General features: G+C 40.8%; 3 protein-coding genes across 3 annotated transcripts in view; 2 read left to right on the top strand and 1 right to left on the bottom strand.

Annotated features, from left to right (window-relative positions):
* Nucleotides 1–7,887, bottom strand: part of stk32a (serine/threonine kinase 32A) — a 64,082-nt gene extending 56,195 nt beyond the window's left edge. The window contains exons 1-2 of the mRNA XM_079356385.1: nucleotides 7,479–7,887; nucleotides 5,443–6,054 (exon numbers count right to left, since the gene is read on the bottom strand). Coding sequence (XP_079212511.1) covers nucleotides 5,443–5,494 — 52 coding nt within the window. The 5' untranslated portion in view covers nucleotides 5,495–6,054; nucleotides 7,479–7,887. The remainder of the gene's footprint in view (nucleotides 1–5,442; nucleotides 6,055–7,478) is intronic.
* Nucleotides 7,888–10,695: 2,808 nt separating this feature from the next.
* Nucleotides 10,696–12,914, top strand: cytl1 (cytokine like 1). The gene is made up of 3 exons (XM_079355344.1): nucleotides 10,696–11,013; nucleotides 11,777–11,821; nucleotides 12,067–12,914. Exons 1-3 carry the CDS (start codon nucleotides 10,861–10,863, stop codon nucleotides 12,226–12,228), a joined length of 360 nt encoding a protein of 119 aa, XP_079211470.1. The 5' UTR covers nucleotides 10,696–10,860; the 3' UTR covers nucleotides 12,229–12,914.
* Nucleotides 12,915–15,111: 2,197 nt separating this feature from the next.
* Nucleotides 15,112–17,384, top strand: part of stk10 (serine/threonine kinase 10) — a 43,480-nt gene continuing 41,207 nt past the window's right edge. The window contains exon 1 of the mRNA XM_079355338.1: nucleotides 15,112–15,963. Within this exon, the coding sequence (XP_079211464.1) occupies nucleotides 15,802–15,963 (162 nt within the window). The 5' untranslated portion in view covers nucleotides 15,112–15,801. The remainder of the gene's footprint in view (nucleotides 15,964–17,384) is intronic.

Here is a 17,384-nt window from a genome sequence, read left to right as displayed (position 1 = left end):
ATGCATACACTTAAGCTGGAGCAGATGGAGGTCTCCAGGGCAACTACGGGTCACTGACATTATAACGCAGAAAATTGAAATAAGCTTCGGCGCAAAGTACTCTTTTATGATTGTTGTATTTTTTTTTTTTTTATTCTGCTGAACAAAAGCCTTTTTTTTTTCATTGCAGCTACACTCTGCATCATTCTCTTTTCTACACACTTATAGAACTATATGGTCTCATACACACAAGCGTGCACACACAGTAACCGAAGCTTAACTGCCTGTCTCGCTGTCCTCCGTCTATCGGCGACATTTATCGCCAATTGAGAGCGGATGGGGCTGTTTGTTTCTGGCTGCCATGGCAACCAGGACAGAGGATGCAACATCTGCTGGCCATTCCCTGCACTTATCTCGCCATGAACACACACACGCAAGCACAAACAGAGAGGCGCACACTTCCATTCAAAATGCGTTCAAAATCCCCCCCCCCATAAAAAAAAAACTTGCTGACTGAAAGCATCACCTGCTTCTCTTGCAACACACACATAGACACACACACACACCCTTTGCCTGCAGTCACTGGATCTATCGGATGTGACAGTTAATGATATGCTCTGTTAGTCACGTATCACTGGTGCTTCCTCCATACACACCATCTATGCTGGAGTGTTTACACAAGCCAGTCTGAGAGGGACCATATGAGGCGCAGGTTATTACGCACACAGCCACACAGTGTTGCAGATGACAGTGTGTACCAATAACGTACACGAAGACGCACACTTCAGATAAACATGCTAATTTTCCCTGCGAAGCTACTGAGAGATTTTACTCTGATGTTTTTCTTTCCCATTAGAGTTCGATGTGGCCATGAATGAGAGAGAGAGAGAGAAAGAGAGAGAGAGAGAAAGAGAGAGAGAGAGAGAGAGGGATAACGACACAAAGGGAGAAAGGGAAAAAAAAGAGAGCGAGAGATGGAGATTTAAAAGGAGATATAAAAAGTGCAATAAAGCAATGCAGACGGAGAAAGAGAGAGATTTTGGGAGATGGATTCATATTTTACGAGCACATTTATGAATGGTTTTTTTTTTTTTTAATGCGGCTGTATTAGATGATGGACACATGAGTAACAGAGCGTGTAATGATTGAAATCTTCACGAGTGGAATTGACGCATTGACAGCCTTTTTTCACGGCTTGAACTAACCGAGGAGCTCATCTGCTAGTCAATCTGAATGTGACTGACACATGCTAATCAGTTGGGATTAAACTATCCACGCTTGTTCAGCGTCGACTCTCACGCCGTGTCTTATTGAGTACGTACAGTACGTCACGAGTAGTTTGCCTCCTTCTCTGCATACGCTCACACAAAGTCGACACAAGTTGAATGTGCTCGCCCCTTTTTTTGTTGCCCTCCTGCTCCTTATGCTTTCTGTGATTCTCTCCACAGAAGTCCACAATAACCCTCGCAGACAGGTGTTACTGTTACGCAGATCCTGCTAAGGTACTTTCAACACAAATGTTTGCAGGCAGTCAGTCAGTACACCATAAGTGACCATAAAAACGTCAGTCACATGTGACCCTCTCTGTAATTAGTGATTTTAAATTATTCATCTGGCTGTTTTCCGGGGGGTTTTTTTGTCTCCCCCTTTACACAAACAAATCCCAAGAAAAAGACCAAAACCAACAATATTTCATTCTGTGCCTCAATGCTTTCCCCTAAAAAAAAACAAAAAAAACAATCAGCCCCAAGCACAGTTATCCCATATGGACACATTATTTTTTGAAAGCACACAAACCAAACAAACTGAAAAAAAAAAAAAAAGTCAGTTCATTCCCCAACAGCTTGATATCATTTTAGTTCAGTTGTTTAAAAAAAATCCGAAACATTTGTCGGGGAGAGTTCGTCAAAGTCTTCAGAGATCTTCCACGTACGAGGATTTGACTGAAACTCACTTCATTCTACGTCAGAATAAAAAAACATTTTTGTCCGTGTCTTTAAAGATCATGAAATACTGATTTCATGGACATCTCACTTAACGAGGCAATGTGTTGGCTTTGGTCAAATTATTCGGGAAATGTGTTTACGGACGGGCATATAAACTGTGATTTTGGCTGTTGCGATTAAAGATGTGGCCATTGTCCTATTGCTCCCATGGGAACAAAAAAACAGTTTTCAGAATTAGCTGGCTCTTCGTCAGCATCCTTTCTCTCTCCATTTACCCCTCTCTCCTTTCATTTCATTCCCGTCGCTCACACAGAAGCCTGTAAATCACTTGAGGAACCACTAACATCGGAACATCAGAGCTCCCGCTGTTGCTCCGACAACTGAAACAGAACCCATGGGTCGTTGTGTCCCTGCCACGTGAATTAAGCATGATCAGCAGTAAACAGGACCTTTTCCATTAACCAGAGACCGCCACATACACAAGGTGGAGGGAAAGTCTGTGGCACACAAGGAACACACACACACACAGCTCCCAGAGGAGATAAACGTGTCATGACAGAGTTCACCTTCATGCACTCATGTCTCTGTAAATCAAATATTATGGGCGGCTGAATATGAACTACGCTGTATGCATCTGTCTCTGCAATGACGTCAGCAGGGTAGCAGTGAATGGTTAATTAACTCTGCACATACATTTCCTGAAGAACCAATAACAATGTCACAAGTTCAAATGGTGCAGCAGTATGGAGTGCAAGGTGACAGTGGGTAGAATTGCTCTTGAATTGTCACAGTCTCACACAAATGTATCTTTCCATCTGTCCATTTCCCGTTTGGGGTCGCTGGGGGCCGGAGCCTATCCCAGCTGTCATTGGACGAGAGGCGGGGTACAAGCTGGACTGGTCACCAGTCAATCACAGGGCACACACATGTATGACTTTGAGGGAAAAAAAAGAAAAGAAAAAAAACCCCTTCTGTATGGAAGGCTTAGTCTGCAACCAAAGATTATATTTTATTTAGAAAACCTCGATTGATGGTGGTACTGTGTTTCATCACTCCACCCATCCAGTCCATCCATTTTCCAGCTCCTTCTTGAGGGATAGGAAGGAGTTCCCAATCAAGAGGAAACGTTTAATGTGGGTCCCCGGTCTCCCCGTGGGTCTCCTGCCAGTTGCTAAGGCCCCCCCCAAAAAAACCTCTTAGGGAAAGACACCAAGAGGCGTCATTCTTGGAAAGAGAAGCTGCTGCAGCTCTACTCATGCTCCCCTTTGAAAGTTTAAGCGCGTTTCCTCGTATATCAAAGGGAGCCACTTTTACTTTTAATCCTGAATAACTTCATATTTAAAAGTGTCATGCGGTTTTCTGAACCTGCAGAGGAATTTGTGTTGAGAAATTAAAATGTGTGTAGATACGCCAACAGAGTGTCGCCGGTGTCTCCCTTTGTCACACTGATGGCAAAGAACAACGCTGCTGCATCTTTGAACATCTCATTTCACTCCTAGAAAGCTTAGCTGATGATCCAAAAGTAATAGCCGCCTTCAGACATTTCACTTTTTATCGTTCCTCTCAGCTCTCGTCAATCACTTTGTGATCTATAACACGTGATGAGATCTACCGGAAGGTCCTTTTTTTTTTTTTTTTTTTTTCTTAAATAAAAGTGGGATTTAATTTCAAACAGCAAGTTAAGTACTCTCGGCTTAAGACAGTACAAACGCTCAACTAAAAGCCTTCGAATTAAAGAAAAAAGCAAAAATATTAGAGTTCTCAAAAATGTCATTAAAATGTCATTAATCAGGATTAACTATTGAAACATAATTAATTGCGAAGTAAAGCGATTGACAGCCCTAACACTACAGGTAACACATACAGGACACTTATTGAAACAAACCAACATTCTCATATTATAGCCTCTGTAACCTTGATGCAACCTTCCTGAAGTGTGAGTATAAACGTCATTCTTTATAGCTGCTCAGATGGGTGAGTGCATTATTTAAAAAAATAAAAAAAATAAAAAAAACTTGAACTGTCTGGCTGGAGGATCCTGCCTGTGCGCTCTTCGTCAGACAGGGTTTACTTTATTGCGTATTTTTCTTCTAACTCAAAGTTACCTATGCTCCTGCCCTCGTTGAAACCTCCTCCTCTGCTTTTTTTTATGAGTCAGACAGGTGTAGCGTTGCATTAAATCAGAGTACAGCAAGCCTTCGTTATGAGCAACTTTACCAGAGCAGCACGCTGTATGAATAAGCAGCGAGGGGTTAAACATGAATAATGATTTCCTCACTGATGGCGGTCGACTGCAGTGAAGAGGAAAAAGCCACACATGTGGATTTCATTAGCGACAAGAGGTAATTTGACACAATCGGGGTGAAAAAGTGTGTCACCGAATAATTAAATACCATTTTCAAAAGACAAGCAAATAAGCTAACTCTAAAGAAGATTAATGGAATTTTAACTTTCGTAAATAACTCAATCATGTAGGATAAAAAAAAAAAAAAAACACCTGTTTGCTCCACAGTGAAGTCAAACGACCTGACTTCTGACTCATGCGCTTCTTTGACGTCTTTGGAATGAAGCCAGAGTGGAATTCATTTCACAGAGATCAATACTTTCACATTGTATTATCTACTCCTGCCACCAAGAAAACAAGGAAATACTTCCAAAACAACTACTCCTCCAATTAAATTATTTCTGCTTTTTTTTTGATTATCAGCTCAACAAGTCTGAAGATAGTTCAAAAAGAAACGGCCTCACAATGATTCCAACAGTTTCCTCTAATCCCAAATCGGAAACGTTACCACCAGAGCAAAGCTTCAGAGAGCGACGCCTGAAGAGTTTGAGTCTGGACATAATAAATAGTAATGTTGTCAGAGGGGCGGATCATTTGGCTCCTACAACTCCCAGCAGCAGCCGCTTCAAATACCCCTTTAGAATGTTAAAGTTCAGTCATATTAAGAAATGGGCTGAGTTGTGGGTGCTCATGTGTTATGTAAATGGTTTGATGTTATTACGTCTTACACAATCCAGGAAACAATGGATTCACGTCAAGTTTGGTACAAAGAATCAACAGACTATAAAACATTTTTTGGCTACATACTGTACTGTGTATGTGTGATTACTTCTGATTTGTTCAAAGTAGCATCACCTTCACTTCATATGAATATCCCGACATACTGATGATTAAAAAGTGTGTCACGTCAGGAAAACCGATGTCTAAAAAAAAGGGACGAGGCACTTGATAATGCGACTGATAAATGATTAAAATTGATAAAGTTCCATGGACACATTTCTAACATATCTAAAGAACACATTATTGGCTCACCCTTTTATTACGCTTCAGATGAATTCACCACGAGCAAAGTACATGACAAAGGCTGCAGAAAACACCCTGGACACTGTCAGACTGGGAGAAGTCTGACTACAACTTCAAATTACGTGTTACCTAAATTCACAAGAATTGAGCCACAAAAGTAGAAAAAAAACAAAAAAGCCAGAAAAGAAAAATTGTGTTTTTCTTACTCACCATCGTCAGTGTCGTCAGTGACCGGAGCCTTGCTGGACTGTCCGAGCCCCATGACTGCTCCTTGCACTTCTCCTTGTCCTCCTTCTTCTGCTCCTTTAGCTCAGTTCAGCATCCAACGGCCCCTCTCTCTGTCTATGAGACGCACTCATTGCCTGGTCAACACTAGCCCATCACACACACACACACACACACCTATAGTCTCACGTGCTGGACTGATCAACCCTCTCTCTCTCTCTCTCTCTCTCACACACACACACACACACACACACACGCAGCAGCTGGCTCCGTTTTGCTGACTTGAACAGGTCCTGTCTCCCTCTTAATGCTCCACCTGGACACAATCACACATCATTGCAGACACACACACACACACATACAGTAGAGGGCTTGGGGGAACACTAAAGGCACTGAAGCGCTCAAATACACACACACAGCACACTCAGGCAGCAAGTCTGTGTTTCCTGTCCGTCTTCACTGCTGTTTAGATGAACACAGGCAGACAGATGACTCCTGCCCGGAGGAGGAGGAGGAGGAGGAGGAGGAGGAGGAGGAGGAGGAGGAGGGTGGGTGATGCGTTTGTGGCTGTGACCCTCTGTTGAATGAGAGTCTAACCTGTGAGGGAGGCAGGAAAACATGACACCATCAGCAGAGGGAGGAACAAGTGGAAAGATAGAGCTTGTGAGAGAGCACCTTATCATCAATGTTCAGATTGATAATTATACACAAAATGTTCTACCGGTAGATGAAAAAAAAAAAAAAAGTAGAATCAATAAAAACGAGGCTAGCAAACTTTGAGAGTCTGAAAAAGTATCAGAACAGAATTGATGTTCATAAGGACTTCTTTCATTCTTCATACTTAATAATAGTAGGAGAATACACAACCAACGCTGAGCTAAGTGCAGGATTTATTCCCTCTAGTTGTGTTTCAATTTCATCGCACTGCATCCTTTATTTTCATACGACATCTTCTGTCTTCTTCTGTTTATCAACCTCGTTCGTGTCATAGGCGCCACAGTGTTCAGTACTGTAGTGATGCCATGAGTCAAATTGACAGGGAGATCTGTTTGTTGTTTTTTTAAATGTACATATCAATACTTGGCTCCAACAATTTGATAATTGTATCACATGAGCCAGGGTAACAATATGGCAGTATTGATATTTTAGTTTTGACATATTAATCCTTTATGCTTTCGTTCCGCCTTTGTTCCTTCCCTCTTTCCATCGTCTGTCCTATATCAATAATTTAATGGTTATATCTTAATAAGAAGCTCTACCAAGTGCAGCACTGTCTGCAGCACATGTGTGATGAATGGTATGATTTGTTTTTCCCATTATGAGTACTAAACTGGAGGCTTTTTGATTTATAGTTGGCTGCTGTTCTGGCTGTGCACTGAATCCCTCGGGCTGTCCTTTTCATTATGTGACATTTGATGAGTTTTGCACCTATGCCTCAACACATTCTATCTCAAGTATAACATTAAGCCTTGATGTGATGTTGAGAGGGATGTCAGTGCATCACGTCAGCATCTTAAATATCAACCTATAAGAGTTGAGAGTGTGAAAAACTAAGTTTTTATAAGTTTTTTTTAATGCATTTTATCCCCTATTCTACAGTACTGCCTCCTTTTCCATATTGGCCATCGGACACACTTCTAAAGCAGATTCAATGACTGCATTTTTTTTTTTTCAGGTTTTGAAAGGCAAACTTCCTGTGATCGCAGCAACATTTAATTCACCAGGGTAAACCTTTGTCATAAACGTCATTCCCCTGACTGCATGATAAGGTCATCATGAGCATATAAATACGAATTTCCCACAGGGGTTGAATGATGTATTCAAAAGTTCGGGAAACCGCAGTGCTGTGCTGAGCTCCCCGCAGAGGACGTTGTGCTCGGGAACCCTTATCTGATCATTTGGGAGCGACATGCATTGAATAGAAATAGTTCTCCTCTTACACACACACACACACACACAACCAGACACGCACCACGCACCCCGTCCGCCTATATCCATGCGGGGCAGCTGTGGACACCTACCTCTGTGAATGGGACCATGTCCAGCCCGGTCTGCTGCAGAGCCGTGAGGAGACAGGGGGGGAGCAGCAGCAGCAGCAGCAACAGTGCACCTCACAGCGTCACTTTGTCCAGATCAGCTCGGACGCAGACGCACCGGGACACCTTCCTCCCGAGAAACGGAAACCACACGGCGAGACGTGACGGGCGAGAATGGAATCGTGCGAAATCCGATGTTGCTGAATGAAGACAGGAGAGAGGAGAGAGCGGGAGCTGAAATGGGGTTTAATGGGGATAAACTGCTCAGCGACTGACCTCCTCATTGCAGGCTGGGAATGAACTGACTGCTGCTGGCCACCCGCGTGCGTCTGGCGGGCGAGGCACGTGTCACAGGCTGCCCTAAACTGACGTGCTTTTAAGGGAGAGGGTCCCCCCCCCCCCCCCCCCCCCCCTTTTATTTTTATTTTTTATCATTCAATCATATTTCATTCATACGTATTTTATCAATAACAATAAAAAGATAAAGGCGAATTCGCATTTGTGTTTTCAGAGCTAAACAAACTGTTTGATATTTGAAATCGTGATTGACCTACGAGTTATACTAGTTCACTCTTTTGGGTTTTCAAGTAGACCTAAAGGTGTTTGTGGTACCAACAATCAACTGGAATTACTTTACAGTCACATATATCCCCGTAGATATTTTTGATTTAAAATAAAGCAATAAAATTGCTTTAAATACCAACTTTTCTTTTCTCGGAGTCTTTTTTTAGAACTGCGCCCCCTACAGCTGATACTAGTGAGCCCCCCCCCCAACATCCAAATGCACCATCTGTGATATTTTTCTTAAAAAGTATCTGAGCAAGTGTTGTACAAATTAAGTAGTCATTGATTTCGAAAAGGTATCAATTATATTATTTAGTTTTTTTTACTTATAATAGCATAGAGGAGGAGCAGACTGTACTCTTAAACTTTTTTTTATTTAAAAAGAGCCAACGTTAATCTCACAAGGAGCATGAACTTGACAAGAAAAGAATATACTTTAAACAGGCAGGAACGTCAAGCAGAACCAGACTCACTGATGGATAGCCATCTGCAAGGACTGGTTTGTCTCAGAGGGGAGATTTAAAGATGCACTTTCAAAACAGACTGATGCCTAGATTTGCTTTGAATTTCTTGAAAACAAAAAAAAACCCCAAAAGTTTATGGGATAAACTCACTCTCTCCCCCTTGCCTTTTAATACTACTATTTCTATTTCAGTGTTTGGTCATATAGAGGAAGGGACTTTGAAATAGAGGATCATGGTGTTGTTTCAGAAATCCCACAGGGATATTAGAGGATAACTACCAGAATGATCAGTGAGACAAGATTTTCCCAAGAAATGTGTAATAAAAAAGGACTTCATTTCATGTATGTTAGATCTATGAGCTCTTGTGCATTAATGAGCAGCTCTTTCAAACAAGAAAACGTGACTTCTGGGACGATTTCTGTCGTCCAATCTCTTATGAAACATTAACTTCAGAGGCCATTAAGACCTCACTGTAAAACACATTGGACCATTCTAATGACTGCATGGTCACCGGCGTCCCCTGATAACTGAGCAGGCCAAGGTCGAGGAGGACGTCTGAGTGTTGGGACTGTGGGAGCAGAGATATGCTTACACTGCACACTGCACATTTCCTTCCTTTTTATGCCTCTCTGTCATGCCAAGACGCTCTCAGTATGGGCCATCCATCTTTATATGAAGGGTGGAGACAGACCTTCAACTCCCCACACGCGCTATGAGAGGTGACGAGCATCAGTCAAAAGCAGGCCAACACTTTATCCTGTGTTTGGCATCATCAGGAAGTGTGCTGCTTGGTTAGATGAGATGAATGATGACAGTGTCATATCACAGCTGGACAGAGACCGAGGAAAGCTACTTAACCTGCAGGAGGCCTCTGCCAGGGCCAAGGCTGTCCTAGTTTTATTAGAAATGACATTTTTCTTTTACCTGTAAAGAGATCAATCACAGAAAAAGACGCTTTTGAATTGATGTCGATTGTTATCAAGGAATAAAACTATGTGAAAAACTTTTAACATGAAGGACAAACCCTTCGAGGATGCGCAGGAAGATAAGTTTAACTCAGTGTAATTAGCCCCATCTAGTGGACATGGATAACATTGCATGACATGAAAGCAGCCAAAAATACGACCATTCTGCAACATTAACCTGGAACCATAGCCCCCCAATTTGAAAAAAAGCCTCAATATGCCATATAAAGGTATTGGCTTTTAAAATGATTATGTTCTAAATTTTCAAATTCCAACAGAGGCTATTTGTACTTCGGTAGACTTTCTTTAATTCAAGAAATATTTAAAGTTTTACAAACAGGAGTTTTATTTAACATAATTTCTATTTCTTATGTGTACATGACACTTCCTTGTAATCAGCTTCTTGGTAACATTAAGATAAGCAGCAGTGCTAAATGTTATTTTAGACACGAGAAGCTAAAATATAGAACTCTGGTGGTTTATGCATCAACTTTCTGTATGTGCTCATTTATTTGTTTTGCTTCCTTATCTTCTCCCTTCCTCTGAGGTAAAAAAAATAATAACTCAACACTGAAAGCAGCACACCTGCATCTTTATGATAAAGGTCCACGTATACTCTGTGGCGTAGTAAAATGAAGACAGTCGTTTAAATCTTGTGTTCTGTTTTTGGCTTCAGGAATGTCTGAATCTTTAGACACCAGGCAGAGTTATTTATAAAGAACATTTGTCTTTGAGTTATCTCAGTGTGCTCTGAATCGAAATGCAACCAGCAACAAAAAAACATATCTGAATACAGAATATAGGAAGTATTAAAATGTCTTTATTTCAATTGTCTATTTAATTCAGTGTGCACTATAAGGATATACAGTCATATATATATATATATAGCTGCTTCCTTTAGATGATGATTCACATTCTGAATATTTCATCTTTGGGTACTTTACAGCCAGTGTTTGGATTTTTTTGTTTGATTAGTTTAATTTAGTAACATTTGAATTGAGGACTAAAAACATCTGGGCACATGTGCAAAGAAGATCTTGTTAAAAAAATATTCCTTTGCCCTCCATCTGCCTTCCACTACTTTTTTGTTATCTTAATAGTAAAATATTTGGATTGAAAAAAACAACAACCCATATTTATGTGTTAATGGTATGTGTAAACGCTCCTCCCCTGAACCTCTTACAAAGAATAGTACTTTCTTCTCGGACGTATTGTGTTGCCGCCTGTCATTCCTCAGCAGTGTCTGTGTCAGTCTGGAGTAAACAGGGGGGGTGTTCAAATCTGTCTGAATGCATACGTGGCTGCATGTGTGACATTTGGTCACACAAACAAACAATCAGAGGTTTCTGTCAGAGCTGAAGGTGACAGGGAGTCATGGCAGTCTTTAATCACTTGTTGCTCTTTTCCTGCTTGGTTCCGCTGGTTCTGAGCTCCCCTTTCTTCCCACCAACGTGCTACTCTAAGGTGCTGAGCATGGCACGGGAGAGCACCCAGTGGGCTGCACACCTGAAGAGGGCCTACGAAACTGTGAGTCAGCAGCTGTATTATCAGTCTTCATTGATTTCAGTTCTGTGGTTATTGAAATGAACAATTTCAAAGCGTTGATGCTTCACTATTTCTATGTGCTGCTGTCATGCTGTATTTTCACTTTTTAGGTCTTTGTGGTGTGTTATTTGTTGGGTGTTTTGTATAGTGTTTTGGGGGCGGCACTGCGGCAGTAGCTCAGTCTGTTGGGACTTAGTTTGGGTTCAGTGGGGGTGGGGGGGGTGGGGGGGGGGTGGGTTGCCAGATCAAGTCATAGTGAGGACTTAATATGGAAGTTGGTCTAGTATAGCTGAAGAGGTGCCAAGGTAGTTCCCTACCAAGGTGCCCTTAAGCAAAGCATTAAATCCTCAACAGCTGTGGCATGCTCCTGTGCAGCAGCCCCACTCTGACATCTCTCCACTAATGCATATCCACAGTTCCTGTTTTTTGCATGTGTGTATTTTGGGTCTGTGCTTGTAAGAAGCATGTCTCTCAATAACAGAGAGAGACCAGAATTTCCCTCAGTGAGGAAAAAAGTATGTCAAATTAGAAAAGAAAAAAGAGTCATTCTAAGGTTAACATTGAGACCATTTATGTTTCATTTATTTATTTATTATCTGAATAAATAGAGATTAGTTTATTTGGAAAGGAAAACTAAATTCTAAATAGCCTAAGAGCCTAAACCTAACATTTCTCAGACTATAGGGACATTTGGAGTAAAGGTTGGTGTAATATCTCGCAAATTTTAAATAGTTGTTCCTTCCAGGGTTACTGCATGGCCCACATGCCAGATCTCTACCTGGATGTCCATGTAAGTATGACTTTAAATGATCTTTGATTGTGACCAACACATGTTTATTGTGATTACAGATGTTTAGAATTGCCAAAGTTAAGAAAAAGTGAAAACACACACATGGAAAGAAAATGATCCTTACATTTAGTCCGTCTTGAGATCTCTGTCTGTTTTTAAAACTCGACACAAACATCTGTGGTATTTTGACTGCAAACCTCAGCTGTAAATCAGACTCGGACACTAATTACTACTCCTGCCCTCAGAATGCGTGTGTGATGTACAAAATGAGGACCTACATCTCCCTGATAGAGGAACTGCGACAGCGGCGCTGCGCTTACACCCAAGAAGTGAGGAAGCTGGGGTACACTCTGAAACAGCTCTTCATCTTCATGTCAGAGAAATGTCACGGGGTAAGACCGGACTAATGGTTCAAGTTGAAGAAACTGAGGTGAATTGATTAGGATGTGCACATGACTGCAAATAAATAGAAATAAATGTGCATAAAGTGAACTGCAGTCAAAGATGATGTAGTAAATAAACTTTTGTACATATTCGCTGTGATTGTTGAGTAACAGGCTTTATGATTATTGCCTCATGTCTGCAAAAAACTAGTTATGTATAAATGTGCTAATGACAGTTTTATCTTATCATTCAAGTCATGTGTGACTGTATCATTATTATAAGCTAATAAGTAAAATTCTTATGTATAGCTAGCTGTAGTCCGTTTTTCTTATGTTGTGTTATTTTATTCATAATCAGTATTTTTTATATTGTGCAATTTAAATTTAATGAACATGTGATCACACAAAAAGAAGCTATTAACTGTATATCCACTGAGTTAGAGTCTAGTTGACTGCAGCCTGACATGGAACAGAAAAATGACAGAAAAACAACGATGTGATGCATTCACACTGCCGGCTGGTTAATGGGTCACTCAGTGGGTCATTTCACAGGATTAAACAGGCTTTATGAAGCAGATTATGAAAAATGTTTGGTTCTCGGTGGATTTTTGATCCTGCAGTGCACCTGAACCATCACGTAAGGCACATCTGGGTCTGTGCCTGTTTTTTTTGTTGTTTTTTTTCATAACAGACTGACATGAACTGTCAGTGCAGACCAGGCCATGGTGTCTGCTCACAGTGACACAGTTAATTCCCTTTAATTGTGGTCAATTAAGTGAGCGACGATGATGATAAAATGAAAAGCCTAAGCTCTGATTTAGGTCAACTACAGAAAGGAAACATTTGCACTTTACACATGCCATGTGGTGACCTGGAATTGTAATGGTATACTAATGTGAAGCCTGAAAAGATAGTTTATTGAATCGTTAATACTTCATAATCTAACATGGGTTTTTTTGGTTTTTTTTTTATAGGACCTGGTGTTCACCAGCTATGACTGTGCAGCGTTGGAGCGCTAAAACATTCTATAAATCCAATATTACAGCGTGCTCAGAGACCTTTACACTCCCTCTATGTACATCCTTTAAACATCTGCCATAATTGAAGCACCGGTGGCCTTGCAGTTAGTGTGTGGGCCTCATGTACAGAGGTATCATCCTCCAGGCAAGCGGTCCCTGTACGAATCTGACCAGTGGCTCCTTTCCTGAATGTCGTTCACAATTCACTCTTTCTCTCTCTATCTCTCTTTCTCCCTGATGTCTGATTTTATACTCTGTATCTCTAAAAATAAATGCATAGCAAGCCCAACCTTAAAACCTCAGCAATGGGTGAAAGACACAAGGTTTATGTTACACTTAAATATATAATTATTTTATTTTTTATCATCTTTTTAACACTTATTAAAAACATATCCTCTGTTTTCTGACTCTGAGAACATTTCATGTAATAAATATATAAAAAGGCCTTTTTTCCCCCTCATTATATCTCATTATATTATCCTCTCTGTCAATAAAAGAAGTGCATTAAGAATCTCTGCTCAGTGATCTCAAGATCAGTGATGTATGGAGGAGCAAGGCTGTGTGTGTAAAGCTTTAAAACTTTCAAATTGACAGTGAACTTTCTATCATCGGATCTTCTATTTTGCATTTCGTTTGTTTCTAAATCATCATTACTCACTATTTGCTTTTGTCTGAATGGTAAAAAAACCAAACACTTAGCTATATTAGTTTTGTATTCATTGAAAGTATCCACACAGATTAGAGCTAAACCTCTGTGGGCTTGTATGGACATGTTCCATCTTGTCTCTTTAGTGTATCTTCTTTGGGGATTTACAGGAGTTCGATCAAATCAGTTCTAGATGGCAGAGATCATTTGACAACACCTTTTTAATAGGTTTGAATAACTAATGTGTACATACCTCATGCCAAGAGTGGAAAACACACATACTGATGAATATTGTGAAACAGAAGAGTCAAACAGACTTTTGTTTTCCAGCACATTAAAACAGCTCAGTGATGAACTGATGAGCAAGAAAAGCATGACATCACCTCACACTGCCACCAATCTTCCTTTCCATCACTGGTGATTTAGTACTTCATTGTTTGGCCTATCCTTCATAGAATTGTAAGAGAAAATGACTCATGCAAATGAGATGTGATGAAGGTCAGTGAGTTTCACTCTGAAATATTAAATGTCAGTGGAGTTCACAGACAGATATTCCAGAATTGAAATATTCTGTAAATGTCAGTGTTGTGTTATATTAAGACGGACATGAAATGTCACAAGACTTGGACTCAATCTAAATTGTAATATTTATTCTACTCTTTTTCTAGTGCATTCTCAAACCTCACTCATTTTATAAACAGCAGTTTATAACACACGTGAACATCAGCTGTGTCCCACCCTCATACTTTACCTTTGTAAAGTTGTAAGTGTGCAAACTGATGGCCTAGGACGCTTTTGCCCTTACTAAATATTACAATAGCCAAGAGTTGTACTTGTTTGTAAAGTGCAACTGAAGGGGAAGGACTGAGGGAAGGGAAGGAAACAGGATCATCATGTTTAAATCTCTTTCCTGTTGTTTTTAATGATATTGTGTACACTATAGATACCAAGGTAGCTTCAGGAGAATAACCTTTGGATCCACACACGGTACATGAGTCCTTTCAAACTACAAAAACACCATCAGCCAAGTCAATTTATCATTGAGTTGACCCTGCCACTAGAGGACGCTACAACTCAAATGTAAACCCCTTGGCTACTGAGCAAGTTAATGAGTCAGCAAGCCACATTGAAATAATAAAAAAAGACACCATGAAGAAGCAGCAGGACGATAGGTTGTGGTTAAAAAAGCTTCAGGCTACACATGGGTTTTGGATTTTCAGTAGCCTACACTAAATTGCGAAACTGTCACACACAGTCTCAACTGTTTTGTTCTTTAAGAAACGTAAATAAAAACAAACATTAAAAACGACAAAACAAGAACAAAAACGTATATGTAGGGAGCAGCAGCTAAAGGAAGTAATCATAAAGAGCTCTGAATGATGTCCAGCGTTTGAATTGACGTCCCAGCTGTTGGATGCGCCTGAGTGCGGAGCCGCCCATCACAGACCCGGACGTGAAGTCCGTGTACATCATCAGCGCTGCAGTGACTACGACCTGCTCTTTTCAAAGGAACTACATTTCCATGATGGCAGTGGGCTGGTTTGTTGAGTAACGAGGTGGGGCTTTTGCGCACACTTTGAAGCAACAAGTCACCCTTACTGACTGACTGACTGACAGACAGGCAGGCAGGCAGACGGAGAGGAGGTCACTCCATCGTGTTTCAGCGGCAGGTGGTCACCGCGCATACAGCTTCACCGCAGACTGTGAATGGGAATATTACCACCCTGGAGACAGAAACAACATTTGCGATGGACTGACTAGAATAACGACGTTGATATAGATACAGACTCTTGCTTCATCGGTAGAAAAGTGTTGTTGATTTGTGTACGAGCCACGCGTCTCTGCGTGCGTAATGCTCTCCGTTTAGAGCCCTTTGATAATCTTGTTTTTATTTTATTTTTTAAGTTTCAGCTGGATGCGTTTTAGTTGTAAATGATGGCATTCGCTAAACTGAGCAAAATACTGCGTATTCCTACGATTGAAATAAAGAAGAAAGTGAAGCAGTACGAGCACGTTCACCGGGACATCAACCCAAACGACTTATGGGAAATAATCGGCGAGTTGGGCGACGGTGCGTTTGGAAAGGTTTACAAGGTGAGTGAGACTTCAGACACACGAGGCACCTGTAACCTCGCAACTCTACTTGAGAGACCTTTTCGTGATTCTTCATCCAATCTCATGTCATGAATTTTGCCCACCTGTTGCTAAATTAAGCTGTCAGAGAAGCTTCTCTATTCTTGAGCCATCGTCTCCTCCCAAACTCACAATCTAATGATAAAGATGTTTGGAGATCTTCTCCAATAAGATGTATGTGATAGCCTCCATCTCAAACGTGAAGTATTATTAAACTGTGATGCACATATCTGGATCTTTCTCATCTTAAAGCACTGTGTCTGATTGTCTGTTAATGTTCCACCATCCCAGCATTGCTGAGACTGTGACTACTATTTTAACAATGTTGTTGGTTCAGTTTTACACTGCATAATGAACTCAGGTTGACGTCACACTCTGGCTTTGGGTGTCATAGAAAAAAAAAAGTGGTATACGTCATATTGACTAAAAGAAAGTTAATGTACTTTATTTGTGGCTTGTGAAATTATTTTCAGACAATTTTTACCATTTTTTTTCATCGTCACAGTTTTACTTAAGTACATCAAATAGAAACTCCTTTCACGTCTTTGGTTCAATACAGTAAAAAAAAGCTGTTTGCCTACTTTTTTAAAAAAGAGGATCCAGATTGAAAACAAAGTTACAAGGTTGAAGACAATTACATAAACTGTGGATTGAAATGTTTCAATACATCTCTTTATTTTTTACAAGACATTGGTATCAACAATCAAACTCCTCTTAATGGAAGAAACTTATTTATGTCAGCACTTTATTTAAGGATAACCTAAAGATATGTTAAAAATACCAGATTGTTGCCATAAAGGGCCCGGTTTGGCACCAATGTAGGTGATTGAATATAGTTCTGATCTTCAGTCCAGAGAGGAGAGACACATCTCCCCCCCACGCCTTGCTGTGAGTGTGAAGCAGCCAGAGTCTGTGAAAGCTCTCTTCATTAGTTCAGTCCTTGACTGTCAAAGCCCTCAGCAGCAGCAGCAGCAGCAGCAGCAGCAGCAGCAACACTTTTGGCTCTGAGGAGTTATTTAATTTGGATGTTGGCTGCTCCGTCCCCTCTGTGCAGCCTGGTACAGTCACTCTGTGTGTGAGCTGCCCACTGCAGCACAGTGAGAGTCTTTGACACTTCAGGGGCCTCAGTGGAAGAAGTGATGCTGCAGAACAGAAAACGTAGCCTTTTAGTAGATGACTCCACCTTATGCAGGTATTCAGTTTGTGCCGGACTGCATACAGTATGGAAAACAAACTGCAGCATATATACCTCCACAGTCCATCGTGGTCTGTCGTGATCTCCCACGCTTTATCTCCACGTTCAAAGACAGCGACTTGGAGATGGAAGAGTGACTTGTTAGCTCTCAAATGAATAAGAAATTGTAAAAGTGATGCATTTAAAG

The sequence above is a fragment of the Symphodus melops genome, assembly GCF_947650265.1.
Source record: "Symphodus melops genome assembly, chromosome: 11".
Lineage (NCBI taxonomy): Eukaryota > Metazoa > Chordata > Actinopteri > Labriformes > Labridae > Symphodus > Symphodus melops.
Note: the sequence above shows the minus strand (reverse complement) of the source record. Positions and strands in the feature narration are given on the sequence as shown.

Bases quoted from the DNA above. Each gene is read 5' to 3' on its own strand.
- cytl1 (XM_079355344.1), top strand. From the start codon at position 10,861: ATGGCAGTCTTTAATCACTTGTTGCTCTTTTCCTGCTTGGTTCCGCTG. The intron at 11,014-11,776 runs GTGAGTCAGCAG...TGTTCCTTCCAG, and splicing joins TGAAGAGGGCCTACGAAACT to GGTTACTGCATGGCCCACAT. The intron at 11,822-12,066 runs GTAAGTATGACT...TCCTGCCCTCAG, and splicing joins ATCTCTACCTGGATGTCCAT to AATGCGTGTGTGATGTACAA.